General features: G+C 38.8%; 1 protein-coding gene across 5 annotated transcripts in view; it reads right to left on the bottom strand.

Annotated features, from left to right (window-relative positions):
* Positions 1-18,551, bottom strand: part of LOC127423038 (putative sodium-coupled neutral amino acid transporter 10) — a 42,644-nt gene extending 24,093 nt beyond the window's left edge. For 3 of the 5 annotated variants that reach the window (XM_051667028.1, XM_051667027.1, XM_051667029.1), the window contains exons 1-8: positions 18,349-18,551; positions 17,418-17,641; positions 16,890-17,007; positions 16,634-16,679; positions 16,436-16,529; positions 15,574-15,717; positions 10,148-10,272; positions 334-436 (exon numbers count right to left, since the gene is read on the bottom strand). In XM_051667028.1, coding sequence (XP_051522988.1) covers positions 334-436; positions 10,148-10,272; positions 15,574-15,717; positions 16,436-16,529; positions 16,634-16,679; positions 16,890-17,007; positions 17,418-17,507 — 720 coding nt within the window. In that variant the 5' untranslated portion in view covers positions 17,508-17,641; positions 18,349-18,551. Of the gene's footprint in view, positions 1-333; positions 437-10,147; positions 10,273-15,573; positions 15,718-16,435; positions 16,530-16,633; positions 16,680-16,870; positions 17,008-17,417; positions 17,642-18,348 lie in introns of those variants that run through there. The other 2 variants (XM_051667030.1, XM_051667031.1) reach the window with 2 other exon arrangements.
* Positions 18,552-20,399: the final 1,848 nt, after the last annotated feature.

The following is a 20,399-nucleotide window of genomic DNA, read 5'->3' as shown; positions in this document are numbered from 1 at the left end:
AAAATATTTATGAAGGAATAAAAGAGACATGGCATGTTGATGGAGCGTGTCAGTGCATGGGGGTTTTGCAAAAAACATGCCAGGAAGCTTGACCCCGTCATTCAAGTTCTATCCATTCCTCCAAGCTCCAAGACGTACAATTGGGGAGGAGTTTTTAAATGGATTGCTGGATGTGGATTTATGCAACATAAATAATATGGAACATAACAATTATTGATTGTGTAAATGCTACCAGATGCATTTCCTTACCACCATTCCAGCATGTCTCAGCGATATGTAATCTTAGTGACTGTAAAAGATGAAAATCAGGTAAAGAAACACTCACATACTTACTGTGATGTAGAAGGTGGTGACCACATTGAGTGAGGAGGTAAATATTGTGCTCATTCTCTTCACTGAGGGCTCATCCAGGCTGTCGTAAGTGGGTAATACTTGCCTATAAAGAAAATACCTTTTATAAACATCAGGCCAAAAACACACGGGGTTCAATACAAGTTAAAGCTGACGTGTGTATTACTTTCTATGTTAAAATGCTTTTTCTGGCTATCCCAGCTTAATATGCAGAGAAAACTATAAGTAAGCCATTTGTGCTTGGATTTCCCCAAAAAGTGTATATATTGTGGCTTTATCAAAACATTGCTCTGTTTATTTGAGCATTCCAACCAGCCCGAAATAGCATAACTGGCTCAACCAATTTTGTTTGGTGGCGCAGAAATGACACATTTCAGCTTTATGCTCTATATACAGCATCTGTGACATGCTGTTGATTACCAATTTCAACTCGTCCCTTAGTTGCACTTACAATGGGAGTCTATGGGGAAATGCATTATGGAGGGTTTAAAAGCAGAAATGTGCAGTCTTTATGTTTGTTAAAGCTCTTATATAAAATCTGCCATACAAAAGTGCATCATTTCAGCTGGAACTATTAGGTGGATGAACTTCTGGTTATGAGGAACAGACACTTTCTGGTATCCTTGCACATATCATGCAAAAGTTTACCAGCTTTACATGGTCATAGCAGGAGTTGAAAAACTGGATATAACTCTGCATAGACAAAGTCTTATGCCAACACATGTATAATTCATGTGGCGATATACATGACTTGACTTCCATTATAAGTGCATTATTGTAATTTTGTGGTAAATGACTGCATGTTACAGATGCAATAGCAATGAACTTATACATTGCCAACAATCATGCCACGGTCCAAATCACTGAGATCAAATTTTTCCCCATTCTGATGTTGATGTGAACATTAACTGAAGCTCCTGACCCGTATCTGCATGATTTTATGCACTGCACTGCTGCCACACGATTGGCTGATTAGATAATCGCATGGATGATTGTTGGTGCCAGACGGGCTGGTTTGAGTGTTTCTGTAACTACTGATCTCCTGGGATTTTCACACTCAACAGTCTCTAGAATTGAATCCAAATGGTGCCAAAAACAAAAAACATCCACTGAGCAGCAGTTCTGCGGATGGAAATACCTTGTTGATGAGAGAGGACAACAGAGAATGGCCAGACTGGTTTGAACTGACAAAGTCTACGGTAACTCAGATTACCACTCTGTACAATTGTGGTGAGAAGAATATCATCTCAGAATGCTATTCTGAGACGCGGGTTGGCGCTGTTTTGGCGGCACGAGGGGGTCCTACACAATATTTGGCAGGTGGTTTTAATGTTGTGGCTGATCGGTGTATATTGAACCTGGAATATTCATTTAAATCATCATAGTACAACAGTGCATGATTAGATTTATTTTAACACTACTACAAAATAAGACAAATATAACAATATTCCACATCACATAAATGGAAATGTATGGGTTATTTCAAAACTGACCAATCACAGTATAATCATTATTTAGCATAATGACATACTGAACTGAGTGTTTGAGCACTAGAGACAAAAATGCAAGAGCACAAGAGAAGCAGGAATTTAATACAGAAAGACCATCACTCATTTAAGACATACAAAAGACATAATGGAGCGGAGGGAGGGAAGGAAGAGTTGAACTGGATGAAACAAGCACTGATAAAGGGTTCAGTATCACTGAGAAACAAAACAGCTACAAAAAGAGCAGAAAAAAAAAATCTATGACTGTCATCAAGACAACCAATAAAAGCAGATGCCAGCAAACATTAAATGGATAATTTACAAGCGCCATATATTAGCGACAAGTGCTAGTCAGACTTTAGCATGTTATAAAATTTCTTGGCAGTATGGGCTTTTGTTCAGGCTACTTCACTCTCAGCCCACTCGCAGCTCACGTAGACACAGTCGGAGCCCATTCCTGCTTTTATTGGGATATACAGTACCATGTTCTGGGCTTTTTTGCCAAACGCCTGATCTCACACCAAAGGCCAGTCTGTCTCATAGCTGGAACTCACTTGCAATAAAAACCAGAGCAGAGAGAGAAACGTCTATGTACACTTCTACATTTTATGTTTATTTAGTTTTTTGTTTGTCACTTATTACAGTGCATGCAAGGCAGCACTGTATTGATATTTAAGCAACTTAATGCTGATATTCAGTACCACAGCACTCTTGCTTGTGTGGTATTGCTTTTCAACAACAGTTTTTTTAAACAAGAAGTTGACAGAGTAACTTACATTTTAGATATAAAAAAGGTCAGTTATTTTGTCTAATTTTGCTCTAGTAACGAAAAAAGTTCCAGATAATAGCTCTCTTGGAACGCCACTTGTCCAAACAGATTACAGAACTGGAACTTGGCCTTTCGCGATAATTAAATAATTGTCTGATTGCAGTTATTTGATCTAATCGCAGTTATTTGAGATAACCGCGATTATTGAGCACTTTAAATTCACATTTTACTGTCCAAATAAGGGAATGAATGGCATGTTTGAGCATCTCATTCAATTGTACTCCGACCGTGTCAATGAGCTGCACTGCTGACCACAGCTGTGATGCACGCAGCATCTGTGGAGGTTCGCGCCAAACTCCCGAAAAAAAAAAGGATTGTTGTGAATGTAAAAGCGCTCCAGGCTCACTTTCATTTAACGATCGTGTTATGGCAAATGTTATTTGTCATTGTGGGTTCATGCATGCAGGGTTAATGACAAGCAGTGACAGAGAAGCCCTGTCATGCTCGAATGAAGAAACAGAATCTCAAAAGGTCTTCCTTCATGTGAAATAAGGGCTCATGGGTTTAATCGGAGAGCCTCAAAGTAACGTGTGAAAATTAAGAATTTTGGATAGAAATATTTTACTATTGCATACTTTAATATAATATAATGTAACGCAATGTTATATAATAGGTATTTAGGTTGGCTATCCAACAGCAAGAGTGTAAATGCAAAATGGACCAAGACTAAAGTTGACCAAAAAGAGAGACAGATATTTTAAGTGTTTTGAAATATTTTGATATTTAAAATATAATTTTTTATGTCATTCATAAGATTTTTAAAGGCTTAAAGGAAATCATGTAAAAGTTAATATGGAAAAATGACTTAAGGTTTATAAACCACACATACATCTGACAAAAGCATGACAATTTGTATGACAATTAATCGTCATAATTGTGAATGCCCTAGAACAGACAATTAATCGCCATAATCATCATAAATGTGAGAGCCCTAAAATAAACAATCGTCATAATCACAATTATTTGTTTAACAATTAATCGTCAGCCAAATTTCTTAATCGTGATAGCCCTATTTGGAACTAACTGTTGAATAATCTTTCAATATTCTGGTTAAGGGTTTATTCTATGTCAGTCTTAAGTGTACTGTTTTGTTTTTTGTAAAGAAATTTCAGATTAAAATATTTAAATCCCCCCTTGACACTGACAGAAGGTTCACCATTCAAAATGTAACCAACAGTGAGGACATCATTATTGCATTCAGAAAGTATTCAGACCCCTTCATTTTTGTCACATTTTATGTTGCAGCCTTTTGATAAAATGCTTTAAATTATTATTTTTTTCACATCAATCTACACTCCATACCCCCTAATGACAAAGCAAACACCAGATTTTTGATAACTTTTGCAAATTACTTTGCACATCAGAGCAAAAACTAAGCCATGAGGTCAAAGGAACTGCCTGCAGAGCTCAGAGACAGGATTGTGTCAAGGCACAGATCTGGGGAAGGCTACAAAAACATTTTGGCTGCATTGAAGGTTCCCAAGAGCACAGTAGCCTCCACAATTCTTAAATGAATGAAGTCTGGAACAACCAGGACTATTCCTAGAGCTAACGGGGGAGAAGGGCCATGGTAAGAGAGGTGACCAAGATCCCAATGGTCACTCTGGTTGAGCTCCAGAGATCATGTGTGGAGATAGGAGAAACACAACATCACTGCAACACTCCACCGATCTGGGCTTTATGGCAAAGTACTTAGACGGAAGCCTCTCCTCAGTGCAAGAATTTGCAAAAAACGCACCTAAAGAACTCTGACTGTGAGAAACAAGATTCTCTGGTCAGATGAAACAAAGATTGAACTGTTTGGCCTTAATTCCACATGTCATGTCTGGAGGAAACCAGTCACCACTCATCACCTGCGCAATACCATCCCAACGGTGAAGCATGGTGGGGGTAGCATCATGCTGTGGGGGTGTTTTTCAGCGGCAGGGACTGGGGGACTGGTCAGGGTTGAAGGAAAGCTGAACGTGGCGAAATACAGAAATATCCTTAATGAAAATCTGGTCCAGAGCGCTCAGGACCTCAGATTGGGCTGAAGGTCACAATGGCACACAGCCAAGACAATGCAAGAGTGGCTTAGAGACAACTCTGTGAATGTCCTTGAGTGGCCCAGCCAGAGCCCGGACTTGAACCCAATCGAACATCTCTGGAGAGACCTGAAAATGGCTGTCCACTGACGGTCCCCATCCAACCTGACAAAGCTTGAGAGGATTTGCAAAGAAGAATGGCAGAAAATCCCCAAACCCAGGTATGAAAAAGCTTGTCGCATCATACCCAAAAAGATTTGAGACTGTAATCGCTGCCAAAGGTGCTTCAACTAAGAACTAAGAGTTAAGGGTCTGAATACTTATGTCAATGTGATATTTCAGTTTTTTCTTAATAATTAATAGTAATTTGCAAAGTTATCAAAAATCTGTTGTTTGCTTTGTCATTATGGGGTATGGAGTGAAGATTGATGTGAAAAAATGTATTTAAAGCATTTTAGCATAAGGCTGCAACATAACAAAATGTGAAATAAAAAAAAATTAAAGGGTCTGAAAATTTTCTGAATGCACTGTATGTTTGTATACTGATTGGTCTTCTTTCTTTCACCTATTTACATACTGTATAGTGATGGTTCTTTACTTTCTTATTTAACCATATAGGCTTCTTTACACAGAAAATATGTGTTGTGCACGGTGCAATTCTCATATACTGCCAACAGACAAGATATTTCACAACAACAGCAAAGCACTCACTGATGCAGAACCAAAGCCTAAAACTTTAACAAAATTATTTTCTTGCCTTGCAAGCACTATTTCCTTCAGGAAATGTAAATCTAGTTTAATTATTTTTTTGTCCTCTGTTCAAGTTTGATTCTTTGTCCTTGTAAATGCTTTTTGACAATAGCTTTTGTCATGTCAATAAAGCACATCTGAATCGAAATGGAATTGAATTCAGAGATCGAGAGAGAGAAACAGAGGGGGTGGATGGGAGATAGTGAGCTTTGACTGACTGGCACTGACAATCGATAGCTTTTACAGCCATGATATGGACACATAATAGAATTCAGATATGTCTTTAGGGCCACGTACATACTGCAAAGTTTTTGAAGTGACAATGAAACCCTTAAATTATCGTTCTGTTTGTGTATGGAATACAGCAGTCAGTCCCGTAATTGCAATGGTTGACACAGTGATAACCATAGCAAAGTTCTGGCATCTTTTTTTTTTTTTTTTTCTCCCCAATTTGGAATGCCCAATTCCCAAAGTCCTCGTGGTGGCATAGTGTCTCGCCTCAATCTGGGTGGTGGAGGACGAATCTCAGTTGCCTTTGCGTCTGAGACCGTCAATCCGCGCATCTTATCACGTGGCTTGTTGAGTGCATTACCATGGAGACATAGCACGTGTGGAGGCTTCATGCTATTCCCCGCAGCATCCACGCACAACTCACCACACACCCCACCGAGAGCGAGAACCACATTATAGCGACCACGAGGAGGTGACCACATGTGACTCTACCCTCCCTAGCAACCAGGCCAATTTGGTTGCTTAGGAGACCTGGCTGGAGTCACTCAGCATGCCCTGGATTCGAACTCACGACTCCAGGGGTGTTAGTCAGTGTCTTTACTCGCTGAGCTACCCAGGCCCCCAAAATTTTGGCATCTTGACTGTATACAAGAAACATGGATGCCAACAGTTTAACACATTTGAAGTTAGCTATTTTTGACAAAAGAAATATTAACAACCAGAGATGCAACATCAAGCAATTTTTAATCAACAGATGGTGTTATCTTGCAAAACTCTGTGTGTACAGAACAGGATTAGACACTCCAAAGAGAAGTGACAACTGTATATAGCTGCACAGTGTATGTGGCCTATAGAGATTTGCATATAGAATTCGAACAACTTCTTTATTAGGCAAACCCAGCCCTAATGAAATTCCAATATTTGATGTGGGAGATCCTCAAGGGTGATGCTTTGGTACCATTGCATGTTCTCTACACCTCTATAAAGTGTTGACACAGCAATTATTTTGTAATCCTGCTAAACTGATCCTGTCATAACACCTAATGCTGTGAATCTGTGAACTGATGCTGTGCAAGCTGACATGACAATTTTACAACAGGAATAACATCATTATGGTGTTTAGACATTACAGTGGCACATTGCACATTAAGCGAGAGTCGTGTAAAAATGCCAGTGGGCCAGAATGTTGCTGTGTGTTTCGCTGGATTGTGGAGCTCTTCAATAAACAGAATCTGCTCTCCTATTGAAAAAGAGAGCCATCGGGTCAAATTTTTGGTAAACCGAACAGAGCTCGACAGAGCTGGAGTATAAACAAACTTGTCTTTGCTAAATAGAATTAACTCCTCCTGCCAGGATGTGTAAAAGAATCGTAAATGTACTGAAGAAATAAACGTAAATGGATGGGTAAATGTAGGCGATGACAGGACCTGTTTGCGCTCAGATCAAAGTTCTCGTGTCAAAGAATCACACTCTGTCTCATTGTTCTAACAATCAAGTTTAAGTGGCATTCTGTGTCAATACTAGCCAAAAAGCCAGAGCAAAATATCACTCATCACCCCAAAGAGTGTGTACATACTTAGCTATAGTATGGGGACAAATCTGTCCGAGGATGTTAAAATCTGAAACTAAAACTTTTTTTATTTTTTTTTTAACAAAAAAACAATAGATGTCTATTGCCCTCATTTAGATATCTAAGTGTGTGTGTGTGTGTGTGTTTGTAAAGGGGAAGTCACAGTTAGACTCAAGAGCTGCATTACCTCATCCACACCAGAATCCACCACTGACACCTCCTCCACCCACAACACCATCACACTCTCTCTCAAACACACACACGAGTGCCAACACCCCCAAACTGAAACACCCCATTTATATTCACTTCAAAACACAAACACACCCAACACCATGTCAAAAGAGAAGAGCTGAAGGCAGAAACTTGGAGTGGAAGAGTGGATATTAGTAAATGTGTGAATGATAAGAAACACAGAAAGAGGTAAGTACAGTATATGCCACTCCTTGTCCACTGATCAACCAAAGAATGCCTACCCAAGATTACCAACCCCCTGTGTGGTATGTATATTTGAGCTAGCAAATAAAGAGAAAGAAAAATGAGGCCAAGATGGAGAAAAAGAATGTGAATTCTTATCAAAGTGGATAAACACTGGACAAATATCTCCCGGCAGAATCAAAGGCTCCTGATGATGCCTATAACAATGTTAACTACCTATGATCTCAGTGTTAGTTTATGGCACTCCTGCAGCCATAAAACCTACACATATCCAAGTTTCAACATACAATAAACTAAAGCCTGTGTCAATGAACAGCGGTTGAATTCATTAGGGGAAGATCAGGTTGTGGTGAGCGCTTTAAGAACTATGATAAGCTGAAAAAACTTATAATTTAATGTTTACGAACTGTGTCATTTATGGTCTTATCCAAACGCACAAATACTTCAACTGTATCCTGCTTCTGAGATGTTGCCAACTGACAATGGAAAATAAAAGCAATCAAGACGGTCTATTGGGTCAAGCCAGAGAAATCTCGAGCAATTGGTTTTGAAAAGGGAAAGATGCCTTTCACTGTTTAGATATAGCAGGAGTAGTTCACCCATAAATGAAAACTCTCATTTAACCCATGTGGTACCAAACATGTATTACCTTTTCTTCCATAGAACACAAAATGACCTATTTGAAGAAACAATATCAAGAGAAGCCCGATTTTATCACGCATGTGAGCCGCTTTGTGATATCCTGTCACCGGAGCTTGCATTTCGAGGTAAGACCGGTTGACGCATGGATAGAGCAGAGCGCAACTTCAGGCTTCAGTCACTCCACGCACATCCATGTCCTACATGAGAAGCATATTTAGCACTTACAAAGCAAGATGAACATCATAAGGTTGCTGCATCGGCTGACAGAAATGTGTAAAGATGTGTCTGGCAATAGAGTGTCAGAATAAAGATGCAAACAACATACATCGATGTTTACGTGTTGTATCGATGTCATCGCATCGTTGGTTATTTGATCGATGGATTGTTACACCCCTACTAGTGACCAGGGGCTGGTCAGGGGCCAGTCAGGGGCCAAGCTCCAAAAAACACAAAAATGAAACATTAAACTACCATAAAAGTATTGACACCCAAAGTTTTAATTTATACACATTCGCAAATGAGAGCTATGACAAAAGTTTTATGGTGCTTTTTAGTCCTTTTGGGGATTGACAGACATTGATAGTTGTATGTTTTCATTGTACAGGAGAGAGCAGCATGAACATTCTGCAAAAATTCTCATTTTGTGTTCAACTGAAGAAAGATACTACATCATACATGTTTGGAACGACATAAGTTCTGAGTAAATCATTACAGAATTTTTATTTTTGGTGGACTGTTCCTTAAAGAAAACAGTTTGCAGAAGGCAAGAAGTTAGGCATTCCACACAGGTTACTGCCACACAGCAATTTCTCATAATTCACCTAAGTTGGAGAAAATAGGCATAAAATAAGTGGCTCCAAAAAGAAAGAAAAAAAGTTCAGAATAGACTATTCTAACAATAAGGGTCCATTTTCCCAGAGCAAACACACTTGAATGGCACAACTTAGTGAAACTGCTATACCTACATTATTACATCAGGTGCTTCAGCTTGAAACTGGCTTGTCATCAGTGGCTTTCCTTTTGCACCATGAAAATTGAGCCCTACATTTACAACCTAACTGGCCTAATCAAGGCGACAGAAAGGAGGAGAGAGGATTGGGGAGTACTTACGACTGACAGGCAAATGCCATGCCATAGATAGGGATGCAGCGATAGACGCCGTCCCACCGAACGTAAATGACCTTGTTCAGCCTCTGGCCAGTGAGGAGGCCATGTTTGAAGGAGGAGAGCACCATCTGTGGTGGAGGGGAGATCAGGAGGGTTACAGAACATCCCATAAAGGCTAGAAGGAGGGAGAGAGTGAGAGAGAGAGAGCCCGGGACGACAGGAACAATGCTTTGATAAGTTCCTTACACTGATGATGAAAAGAGCAAGGAGACCCTTAAAGGGATGGTACATTCAGTTTATCTCTACCGGATTTCAAAAATGAATTTGCTCATTGATGCATGCATGAAAAAAGCTGGGAGGTACAATCTGATTGCTGCACACATTTGCAGAAAACATGTACTGGAAGTCACCACTTTCCCCTCAAAATCAAGAGAACCAGTCCATGTATCAAACAAAATCACTTCCACTTTAAGCCCTATCAGATGTGCTTACCCAGCTATAGGGTTTTATTCCTGGGGGAGCATATCAGGGGAGGCTGCGTATTACAAGACAACTTCTGATTGCACACTAACGCAGTAACGTCACACACTGACTTACACACAAACCCTGAACCAGATGACACCACCAAACAGAAGCTGAACAGAGGAGAAAGGGGGATTTTGGGTAATGTAGTTGAATCCATGGTGGTTGTATGGTCCGTTCTCCAGGGCGGATTACTTACGGGTGGCAGCAGAAGGTGGTGGCGATAATTGGCAGACACTGTATGACACCCTTGAAGCGCCACAGATGTACATGCTCCACCCAGGAACCACTGATTATTCCGTAACGCAGAGAAGACAACACAATCTATAGGCCGCAGTGTCAGAGCATCAGATGGTCAGTCGGAAGTCAGCATCAGGATTGGGGGTGGGGCAGCAGTTCAGATTGGGGCAAAGGGAAGAAACATCAAGATTAGAGGGTTAAAGGGAAGGTTCTCCCAAAAATACAAATTATGCCATCATCCACTCATGCTCGTGTCGTTCCAAACTTGTATGACTTTCTTCCTTTCTTCTATGTAATAGAGTAGTAAATCTTGGGCAGAATTCACCATTCTCTTCCATTGCATCTTTCTTTTTTCCATACAATAAAAAAGTAAATTGTGACTAAGCCAAACCTCCTTTTGTGTTCCACCAAGGAAAGAAAGTCATATGGGTTTGGCACAACATGAGAGTAAATGATGACAGAATTTTCCTTTTTGGTTGAAATATTCCTTTAAATGCCAGACTGAGGAACGGGTTGTGAAAAATAACAACCCATGGAGCTGGATAAAATGTAAACAAACTGTAAAGGTAATTACATTGTGATGCAGCAGACTAAACTCATTCATTCTGCAATGTCAAAAGCTCTGGAAAGGTTATCAGACATTAACATTACGTACAGTAGGGTCCAAAAATGACCACTAGTGAAAAATCCTTCTAAGTAACACTGTTTTCTAATTAATTACTAATTTCAGTATATCTTAGTATTTGTTTTGTCCCTCTTTTGCTTTAATAACAGCATGCACTCCAGCTGGCGTGGACTCCACAAGTTTGTGAAAAACCTGATGATCCATGTTATTCCACCATGATCTGAGAATGTTCCAAACATCATTGTGTGTGCTTCAATGGAAGCAATGAGATCTGACCTTATAATCTGAGTTAACATGGTCAATGTCACTAATTTGCAATCATTTGATTTATGACCTGGATATAGTGCAGGATTCTTATAAATGTCATCTTAATTTTTCATAATAACTGTTCCTTTTTTTAAAAAATTCAAATTCTAAAACGTTTAGTTTATTTCCATCTTCAAATGAAAAAAATTCAATATGGTCTGTGATTTTGGACCCCACAGTAAATAACTCTGAATAAAAAAAGTCAATTAATTTGATTAAGTCTTCTCCTTACCGTTATAGCTTTCCATAATTTAAGAGATTTTACGATGTATTGCAAAGTACAGCAGGGCAGGCTGCAATAAAGCCTACACTTTATATTAAAGTTTCTAAGACATCCACTGATTTAAAAAAAAAAAAAAAAGAGACACTGAAGTGCTGCTGTCATGGTAATGCTGTGTTCCACTTACATCCTAGTCACAAAAACCAACCAATCACCACATTACACTTTTCAAAAGAAAATGAACAGAAAATTGGCTACATTTGTTTAAAACAGCTATACATTCATTCCAAACATACTTAATACACTAAGGCATAAGAGTGATGCATAAGAGAGCATTATGTGACCTAAAGCAATAAAGCAAACATAACAAGGGCTGCAGTAATCTGAAGTGTTTGAAAGCCATGTTAAAGTGCACTCTTATGTTTTATACAGGGTTCATACAGGCATTAATGAATGAAAATCAAGGACTTTCAAGTACTTTTTCCAGCACAAATTTTCATTTTAAAGGACTTTACAGAAGTGAGAGAACTCTGACAACAATAAGTCGAAAAATCGCAATTACAGTAATTCTGACAAGGTATTAATGGACCATTAATAAATGTACATATAAGAGGTAACCGACCAGGAAAAGTAATGTACTAATATACAGGTGCATCTCAATAAATTAGAATGTCGTGGAAAAGTTCATTTATTTCAGTAATTCAACTCAAATTGTAAAACTCATGTATTAAATCAATTCAGTGCACAGAGACTGAAGTAGTTTAAGTCTTCGGTTCTTTTAATTGTGATGATTTTGGCTCACATTTAACAAAAACCCACCAATTCACTATCTCAAAAAATTAGAATACATCATAAGACCAATAAAAAAAACATTTTTAGTGAATTGTTGGCCTTCTGGAAAGTATGTTCATTTACTGTACATGTACTCAATACTTGGTAGGGGCTCCTTTTGCTTTAATTACTGCCTCAATTCGGCATGGCATGGAGGTGATCAGTTTGTGGCACTGCTGAGGTGGTATGGAAGCCCAGGTTTCTTTGACAGTGGCCTTCAGCTCATCTGCATTTTTTGGTCTCTTGTTTCTCATTTTCCTCTTGACAATACCCCATAGATTCTCTATGGGGTTCAGGTCTCGTGAGTTTGCTGGCCAGTCAAGCACACCAACACCATGGTCATTTAACCAACTTTTGGTGCTTTTGGCAGTGTGGGCAGGTGCCAAACCCTGCTGGAAAATGAAATCAGCATCTTTAAAAAGCTGGTCAGCAGAAGGAAGCATGAAGTGCTCCAAAATTTCTTGGTAAACGGGTGCAGTGACTTTGGTTTTCAAAAAACACAATGGACCAACACCAGCAGATGACATTGCACCCCAAATCATCCCAGACTGTGGAAACTTAACACTGGACTTCAAGCAACTTGGGCTATGAGCTTCTCCACCCTTCCTCCAGACTCTAGGACCTTGGTTTCCAAATGAAATACAAAACTTGCTCTCATCTGAAAAGAGGACTTTGGACCACTGGGCAACAGTCCAGTTCCTCTTCTCCTTAGCCCAGGTAAGACGCCTCTGACGTTGTCTGTGGTTCAGGAGTGGCTTAACAAGAGGAATACGACAACTGTAGCCAAATTCCTTGACATGTCTGTGTGTGGTGGCTCTTGATGCCTTGACCCCAGCCTCAGTCCATTCCTTGTGAAGTTCACCCAAATTCTTGAATCGATTTTGCTGGACAATCATAAGGCTGCGGTTCTCTCAGTTGGTTGTGCATCTTTTTCTTCAACACTTCTTTCTTCCACTCAACTTTCTGTTAACATGCTTGGATACAGCACTCTGTGAACAGCCAGCTTCTTTGGCAATGAATGTTTGTGGCTTACCCTCCTTGTGAAGGGTGTCAATGATTGTCTTCTGGACAACTGTCAGATCAGCAGTCTTCCCCATGATTTTGTAGCCTAGTGAACCAAACTGAGAGACCATTTTGAAGGCTCAGGAAACCTTTGCAGGTGTTTTGAGTTGATTAGCTGATTGGCATGTCAAAATATTCTAATTTTTTGAGATAGTGAATTGGTGGGTTTTTGTTAAATGTGAGCCAAAATCATCACAATTAAAAGAACCAAAGACTTAAACTACTTCAGTCTGTGTGCATTGAATTTATTTAATACACGAGTTTCACAATTTGAGTTGAATTACTGAAATAAATGAACTTTTCCACGACATTCTGATTTATTGAGATGCACCTGTATATATATATATATATATATATATATATATATAGTATGTGAAATATAAATATATATAATTTGTCATTATTATTATATTCACATTAGCTTTTTAAACATGTAAAAATTCTTGAATTAATATGATATCATGCATATATTATTAATGATAAGCTGTCACATAATTTGTACTATTTACAAGTAATTTGCATTGAGTTTACGTTTGTTTTCAGGTTGAGTACACATTAACGAAAGAGTAGTTGCACAGTTTCTTTATTGCATCCATCTTATGTCTGATTATAATTCATGTTTATTTTTAATTTTTAATGAAAAACTGACTATAAAAAATAGAAAGGATATTAAAAGTGCCGTTATTCAATGAAAATGGACTGCGTGGATCTCATCTTTGATGGATACACATTAGACGGAGAAAGTCAAACAAAATTTTTACACTCAGGTGTATTGAAATGCAACGGTCACATTATACTGGTATGTGGAGTCATATGCGTTATAAGGGAGAATGTTGTTAAAACAGTCTGTGGTAAAGTTTAACCAAAATCAGAGTTGACCTCATTAAATGTAATCTACATTTAACTATGGCATATTACTGCTGAACTAAAATAATGGTAAAATACCAAGCATTCAATCCATTAGCTACATTTCCGTGTCCATACGAGTCCGTGCTCAACGGATTCAACATGCGGTGAAACTTCTTCACCATTACAGACCTCAAACAAGCGTAATTACTCACACTGTAGAGGTCCGCGTATCCATATCAAAAACAACACAAAGCACAGACCTTAGTTTAGTCCTTGTCCCACATGCCTCACAAAAAAAACAACAAAAAAAACGAGCTGTGATTGTTCGCTTTCATGTCGGTCAGATGGCGCTTTCCAAATTTGTCCGGTTCAAATTTGTGTGCTGTGTGTGGGGGATATCGCGAATATACCGGTAATCAAAGATACCTTGAAATTGTATGTGTTTATCAGGCATGCTAAACGTACAGAAATGTTCTATTTTCATTTCAAGCACTAAGCATTTTTCAACAAAACTTGCAGCTTTTTCAGGTATTCCAGTAATTAAAGGGATAGTTCACCCCAAAATGTAAATTCTCTCATCATTTACCCTCATGCCATCCCAGATGTGTGTGACTTTCTTTCTTCTGATTTTAGAAGAACATTTCAGCTCTGTAGGTCCATACAATGCATGTGAATGGGTACCAAATTTTGAAGCTCCAAAAAGCACATAAAGTCAGCATAAAAGTAATCCATATGACTCCAGTGGTTAAATATATACCTTCAGAAGTGATATGATAGGTGTGGGTGAGAAACAGACCAATATTTAAGTAATTTTGTCCTATAAATTCTCCTCCCTGCCCAGTAGGTGGCGATATGCATAAAGAAAGCGAATCACCAAAAACGAAGCAGAATGTGAAAGTAAAAGTGGAGATTGATAGTAACAAAATTACTTAAATATTGATCTGTTTCTCACCCACACTTATAATATCATATTCTGAAGATATGGAGTAAACCACTAGGGTCTTATGGATTACTTTTATGCTGCCTTTATGTGCTTTTGGAGCTTCAAAAGTTAGGTACCCATTCACTTGCATTGTGAGGACCTACAGAGCTGAGATATTCTTCTAAAAATCTTTGTTTGTGTTCAGCACAAGAAAGAAAGTCATACACATCTGGAGTGGCATGAGGGTGAGTCAATGATTAGAACATTTTCATTTTTGGGTGAACTATCCCTTTACATTCCTAAAAGCTAAATTCAAGCACTTCAAGAACCTTGTGTGAACCCGGTTTACAAGAACATTTATCTTTTAATAGATTCAAAGCTCAAAGGATCAAATGACTCCATTACTTCCTCATACAAATGCCACATATAGTGAAAACAAATTCTAAACAGACACATTTTGCTGCTTTCTGCACACTCAGGTATACCAGCATGTAAATGTGCTGATGAGGTTCAATATTTATAAGGTTTGCAGGGTTTGAGTCTGGAACTGTGGAAAGGGGAACGACTCACCGTGAACATGAACAGTGTGTAGAAGATCAGCGCCATGGCTGAGAAGGACTGGATGGTTGACATCATGTTTCTCTGCAAGCTGAGGGGCAGCACGATAAACAGCGACACCGTGATCAATAACACGATACGGAAGCTCCGTGTCACCTGAAGGGGCAGAAAGAAAAACACTTGTCAGCCGATTTGTGGGGAGAAACTAAAGGAGTAAAAAAGCACACAGATGCAGGTATTCAGAATCATGTGCAGGACGCATGCTTTACAACCATGTTGACGGCCAGTGCATGTGTTCTCATTTACAAAAAAGTTATAAAATCTAACAAGTTATACTTTATGGTTCCATGAAAAAATAGCACATTTTTCTACATCTAGAGATGCAATTTAAGATTTTACATTGATTCTATTGGGTCCCCTCTAGATTGTATAGGCTTGGTCTTAAAGACACACCCACCTGCTGGTGATGCCAATCAGAAGATGGGGACACAACCCATGTTTTTTGGGGGTGTGTTAAGGTCCAAGAATTTTGGTTAAGGGTTCAGAACTTTATGTGTGACGTATTGGACACTCAATTTTCATTTTGGGGGGGGGGGGGGTATATATAATTTGATTCCGTATTTTATGTTGTGTTTGTTTATTTTATGAATGGAATCAATAAAATTGTTAATAACAAGAAAAAATAGCACAGCACTTTGTATACATAGTGCTCTTTGATGTTATCATCACGAAGGGTTTATGAACAAGAGCAATGACCTGTTCAGGAAAATGTATACTATCTGTAATTTATTGATTTGCAATAAATGTGTCACAACAGGAGTAACTTAATGTTAGGAAATTATAACCTATATTAGGAAAAAAGTAGATTTCTTACCTGTAGCCCAAGCAGCTGGGCAAAGAAGTTGGACCCCAGATCAGCAATGACGACATAGAAAGCAATACATGTCCCTAGCATCAGGCCAATCATGCTGTAAAGAGGAAGAGAAAAGAAGACTGATTCATAGAAAATGTACGATTGTTTGTACACAAGGATGAAGCTGAAAATAGATGAGTCTCCAAATAAACATCTTACCTCAATTCCACAAGTGCCTTGCCTGTTTTTCCATAAGCATGAAAAGCTGGAGAGAAAAAAAAAGAAAAAAAAAAAGAAATTATATATATGTGTGTGCGTGTGTGTGTGTGTGTGTTATTTGCAAGATATGTTCTTGCAACAAAAATAATGCCGTCATCTTGCAAACATAAAAAACAATACTTCTTGCAAAAGCATCTAAAAAGTTTCAAATTCTGTAAGTTGTAATGGCATATTTACTGCTTTTGGTCACTCTCACCCAGTCCAGCATAAGTCCTGCGTTTGGTATTACTGGCCGAGTGGACCAGGAACATGCAGGACTGCTGGGTCATCCATGAACAGAAGAACAGCAACAAAGTACCCAACACAATTCCACACTGCATAGAGAATAAAGAGAAGAAAAATAGCTATACAAAGCAAGAGGGGTATGTTAAGGGAACAGTTTACACACATTTACTCATGTTGTTCCAAATCCATATGACTTTATTCCATGGAGCACAAAAAGAGATGTTAGGCAGTATGCTATCCTGAGTCACTTTCATCTTTTTTACATACAATAAAAGTCAATAGTGACTAAAAAGCCTATCTTGCTGCCTAATATCTCCTTTTCAGTTCCAGAGTGAGTAGATGACAGAATTTAAAAAAGACTTTATTTAAAATTAGTCAATTATTAACCAGGAATGTTGTGTGAAAACAACTGGCAGACTTAAACATATGAAATCCTCCTATCAGCGCAGAGAACGAGCATAGCACACTTTCCCACGGCCCCTTTGAACCCAGTGTTTACCTGTTTGAAGCAGAAGGGCATCGTCAAAACACTCACACCCACGATGCTGTTTACAACGTTCATGATCAGACCCCAGTTCGACGCAGTCATTTTGCCTTTCTGACAGCACAGATCTCTAATGTACAGGTGGTGTTTGTGCAGTGTTTTGCATACTGGTCAAAAGTTTAATTGAGATAAGAGGGTTGATGTAACTGTCCTTCACCTGGTGGACGTGACGTGGCGCTCTGAAGCAAAAAAAAACATTAATGTCATCACATTGGTGCATAACAATTCCATCTTTTTTTTTTCTTTTTTTTTTTTTTAATATATCAATATCAACATTTTAGGTTAAATTTTATAGGAATGTATAAGGGAAGGTGTATATTTTAGGTGATGTGACTGGTCACCATTTTTCTTATGCTTTTCACAATTGTTTTTTTTTTTTTTTTTTTTTCACCAGTTAATTTTGAATAGTCCTGTGGTGTGATAACTAATACTATTCCAAGTAGTCTCTCAATTTATATGGTCAAAAGATGCATGCATTATAATTGTAAAAGATTTAATAAAATGTTGTTTAACATAGGTTCTGATACTGTAAATGGCTTACCACAGGACATGTCAAATACCCCAAAATATTGCATGTCAACAAGACATAGGCAAAAGGCTTCAGGAAAATATTAATAAATGCAATAAAACGCATAAAAAAATTATAAGTAAACATGACATTTCTAAAAAGAAAAAAAAGGCATCAAATACATGCAACATCAAAGCAGATCATACCAGAATAACACCCAACATGTGACAATTGGAACAACATGAACACATTTATATAATGTTGGACCATATTCATGTTCAACTAACCCAGTTCTCTTAACAAATATATTTTTAAAAAACGGCATTATTTTAATAAAAATTTGTAATTGCTGCCCTCCAAATAAGTTTGTGTACATACCACGTCACTTTTTCCAACAGTCTTTCATTTCTAAGTCACCACGATTATTAATAAGCTTCCTCTGATATTTACAGTCTCTATAAAGTTACAGGAGATACAACAAATATTTAGAAACACATTTTTAGAAATATGCTAAATTCACCAGGAAATAAGCTTAATGTTGCCAGTGTGGCGCTGCCACAGGCGCTAGTGCAACATGCTGCTTCTAGTGACCAGGAGAGGAATTACATGCTGCCTCTAGTGACCAGGAGAGGAATTACATGCTGCCTCCACTCTAACACTGTCACAGTGAGTCAAGTTAATTTACATTAGACAAATATCGATGAAATTCGACGTTGACGGTTTGTATATTTTGTTATCAAAGTAACTAACACCTGCAATATCTTTTGAGTCCTGCAATGCTTTCCTCTGACACACAGTGTAGGATTTATGCATGTGGAGATCATATGAATGGCTCTGTCTGTCAGCAGTCCCTACACAGACGAAACATGGTGTTGTTTCGTTTGGACAGAGATTTAAGCAGGAAAGGGAAACAGGAAGAAGGGATGTTGATCTGCAACAGGAGACCTGCAGAATCCGGGCAACACAGGCTTCTGTTCTGTTACGGGTGTGTTTTGAGGAGAAAGAGGTTGGGACCAGCATGCTCCAGTCAGGCATGTGCTGTCTTGGGAGGGGGATTTTAGCTTGTTGTTTTTGGGGGGCTGGTTTTAGATGGGAGACAGGAAAGGTCTGGCTATTGTGTACCACTGGCCTTCGAACCTAACTGACATTTCAACCTATTGGCCGGAGGGTCTTGTCACTCCACACCTAATCCCTGAAGATTGGAATTAGGCCCGAGCAGCAGAAGAGGAGACAGTGGGCAGATTGCTGGGCAGATTTGGTGGTGATGGTGGGGGGGAGAGAGATTCTTTAGCCAGGAAGAAATTAGACACAGGCACCCGATTGAACCGATGACCTCCAGGGGAAACCCCTAGTCAACGAGAGGTCACGGGAGCACAAAACGGAGCGATGAACTGTGAGAGGTCAAGCATGTATGCGGCTGAAAGAGGGTCTTTGTGAGCTCAGGCATGCACAAAATTTCCCATCAGCCACCAAAGTCACAGGCTCTTCAGGAAGCCAAGGAAGGGGGATGAAACCTGGCGACGGCGAGTTTCAGCCCTTGAGTGTGTGTGTATGAGTGACCTCGGAAAGGACACACACAGACTGCCGCAGTAATCACATTTAATTACATATCAACCAGCCTTGTGAATGAGGTTTTTAATGCATACCCTCCCTACACACAAAAAGGCTGACATATCCAGCTAAACATTGCCTACCTTTGTCCTCCTAAAATCTATTAAAGCCCTCTCTATTAAACATCAGCAGTGCAAAAGGCTTCAGATAACACCCATTATGTTGATAATTGTGAAAAGGAACAAAAGGTGTTTTTTGTGCAATGAGAATAGTATGCCTCAGTAAAACATTCAAAGGTCGGAGCTATTTATAATGGAAGCCTGGTTGAAACTAAGGGTCAGATTCAGTAAAAGAAACAAACACCTGATCTTGTGCCAATAATCTGTCAACGCCCATAGCGGAGTCACTAATCAAAGGTTTACTAAGTATTATAAAAAGTTCTGTCAGTGTTTGTTCACTCCAGTGTCACCTGTTTTTAATATGATGTACTACATACATCAAATAATTTGTTTATGGAATGACCAGCAGTTTCAAATCTATTGAAACACCTCTAAATATGTTTTGAATTTGTGGTGGTGTGTTTCAAATACAGCAGACTCAGAATTTGTGATTGAAAATAAAAATATCTTGTTTAGAAGAACAGTCTCTCGACTGTATATGGACTAGTGCAGTGGCTCTTGTGGGCATTTTGTTATTTGCATTTAGCCTTTTTTTGTTTTTGTTGTTTGTGACCCTATCAAACAGACCTGGGTCACAAACAACAAAAACAAAAAAAGGCTAAATGCAAATAACAAAATGCTCAAACATACAACCGTGCATAGTTAGGGATTGCAAAATAAATAGGCTTCTCAACTTTTAAAAGGGAGGAGAAATGCTTC

This window comes from Myxocyprinus asiaticus, chromosome 32 (assembly GCF_019703515.2).
Source record: "Myxocyprinus asiaticus isolate MX2 ecotype Aquarium Trade chromosome 32, UBuf_Myxa_2, whole genome shotgun sequence".
NCBI classification, from domain to species: Eukaryota; Metazoa; Chordata; class Actinopteri; order Cypriniformes; family Catostomidae; genus Myxocyprinus; species Myxocyprinus asiaticus.
Note: the sequence above shows the minus strand (reverse complement) of the source record. Positions and strands in the feature narration are given on the sequence as shown.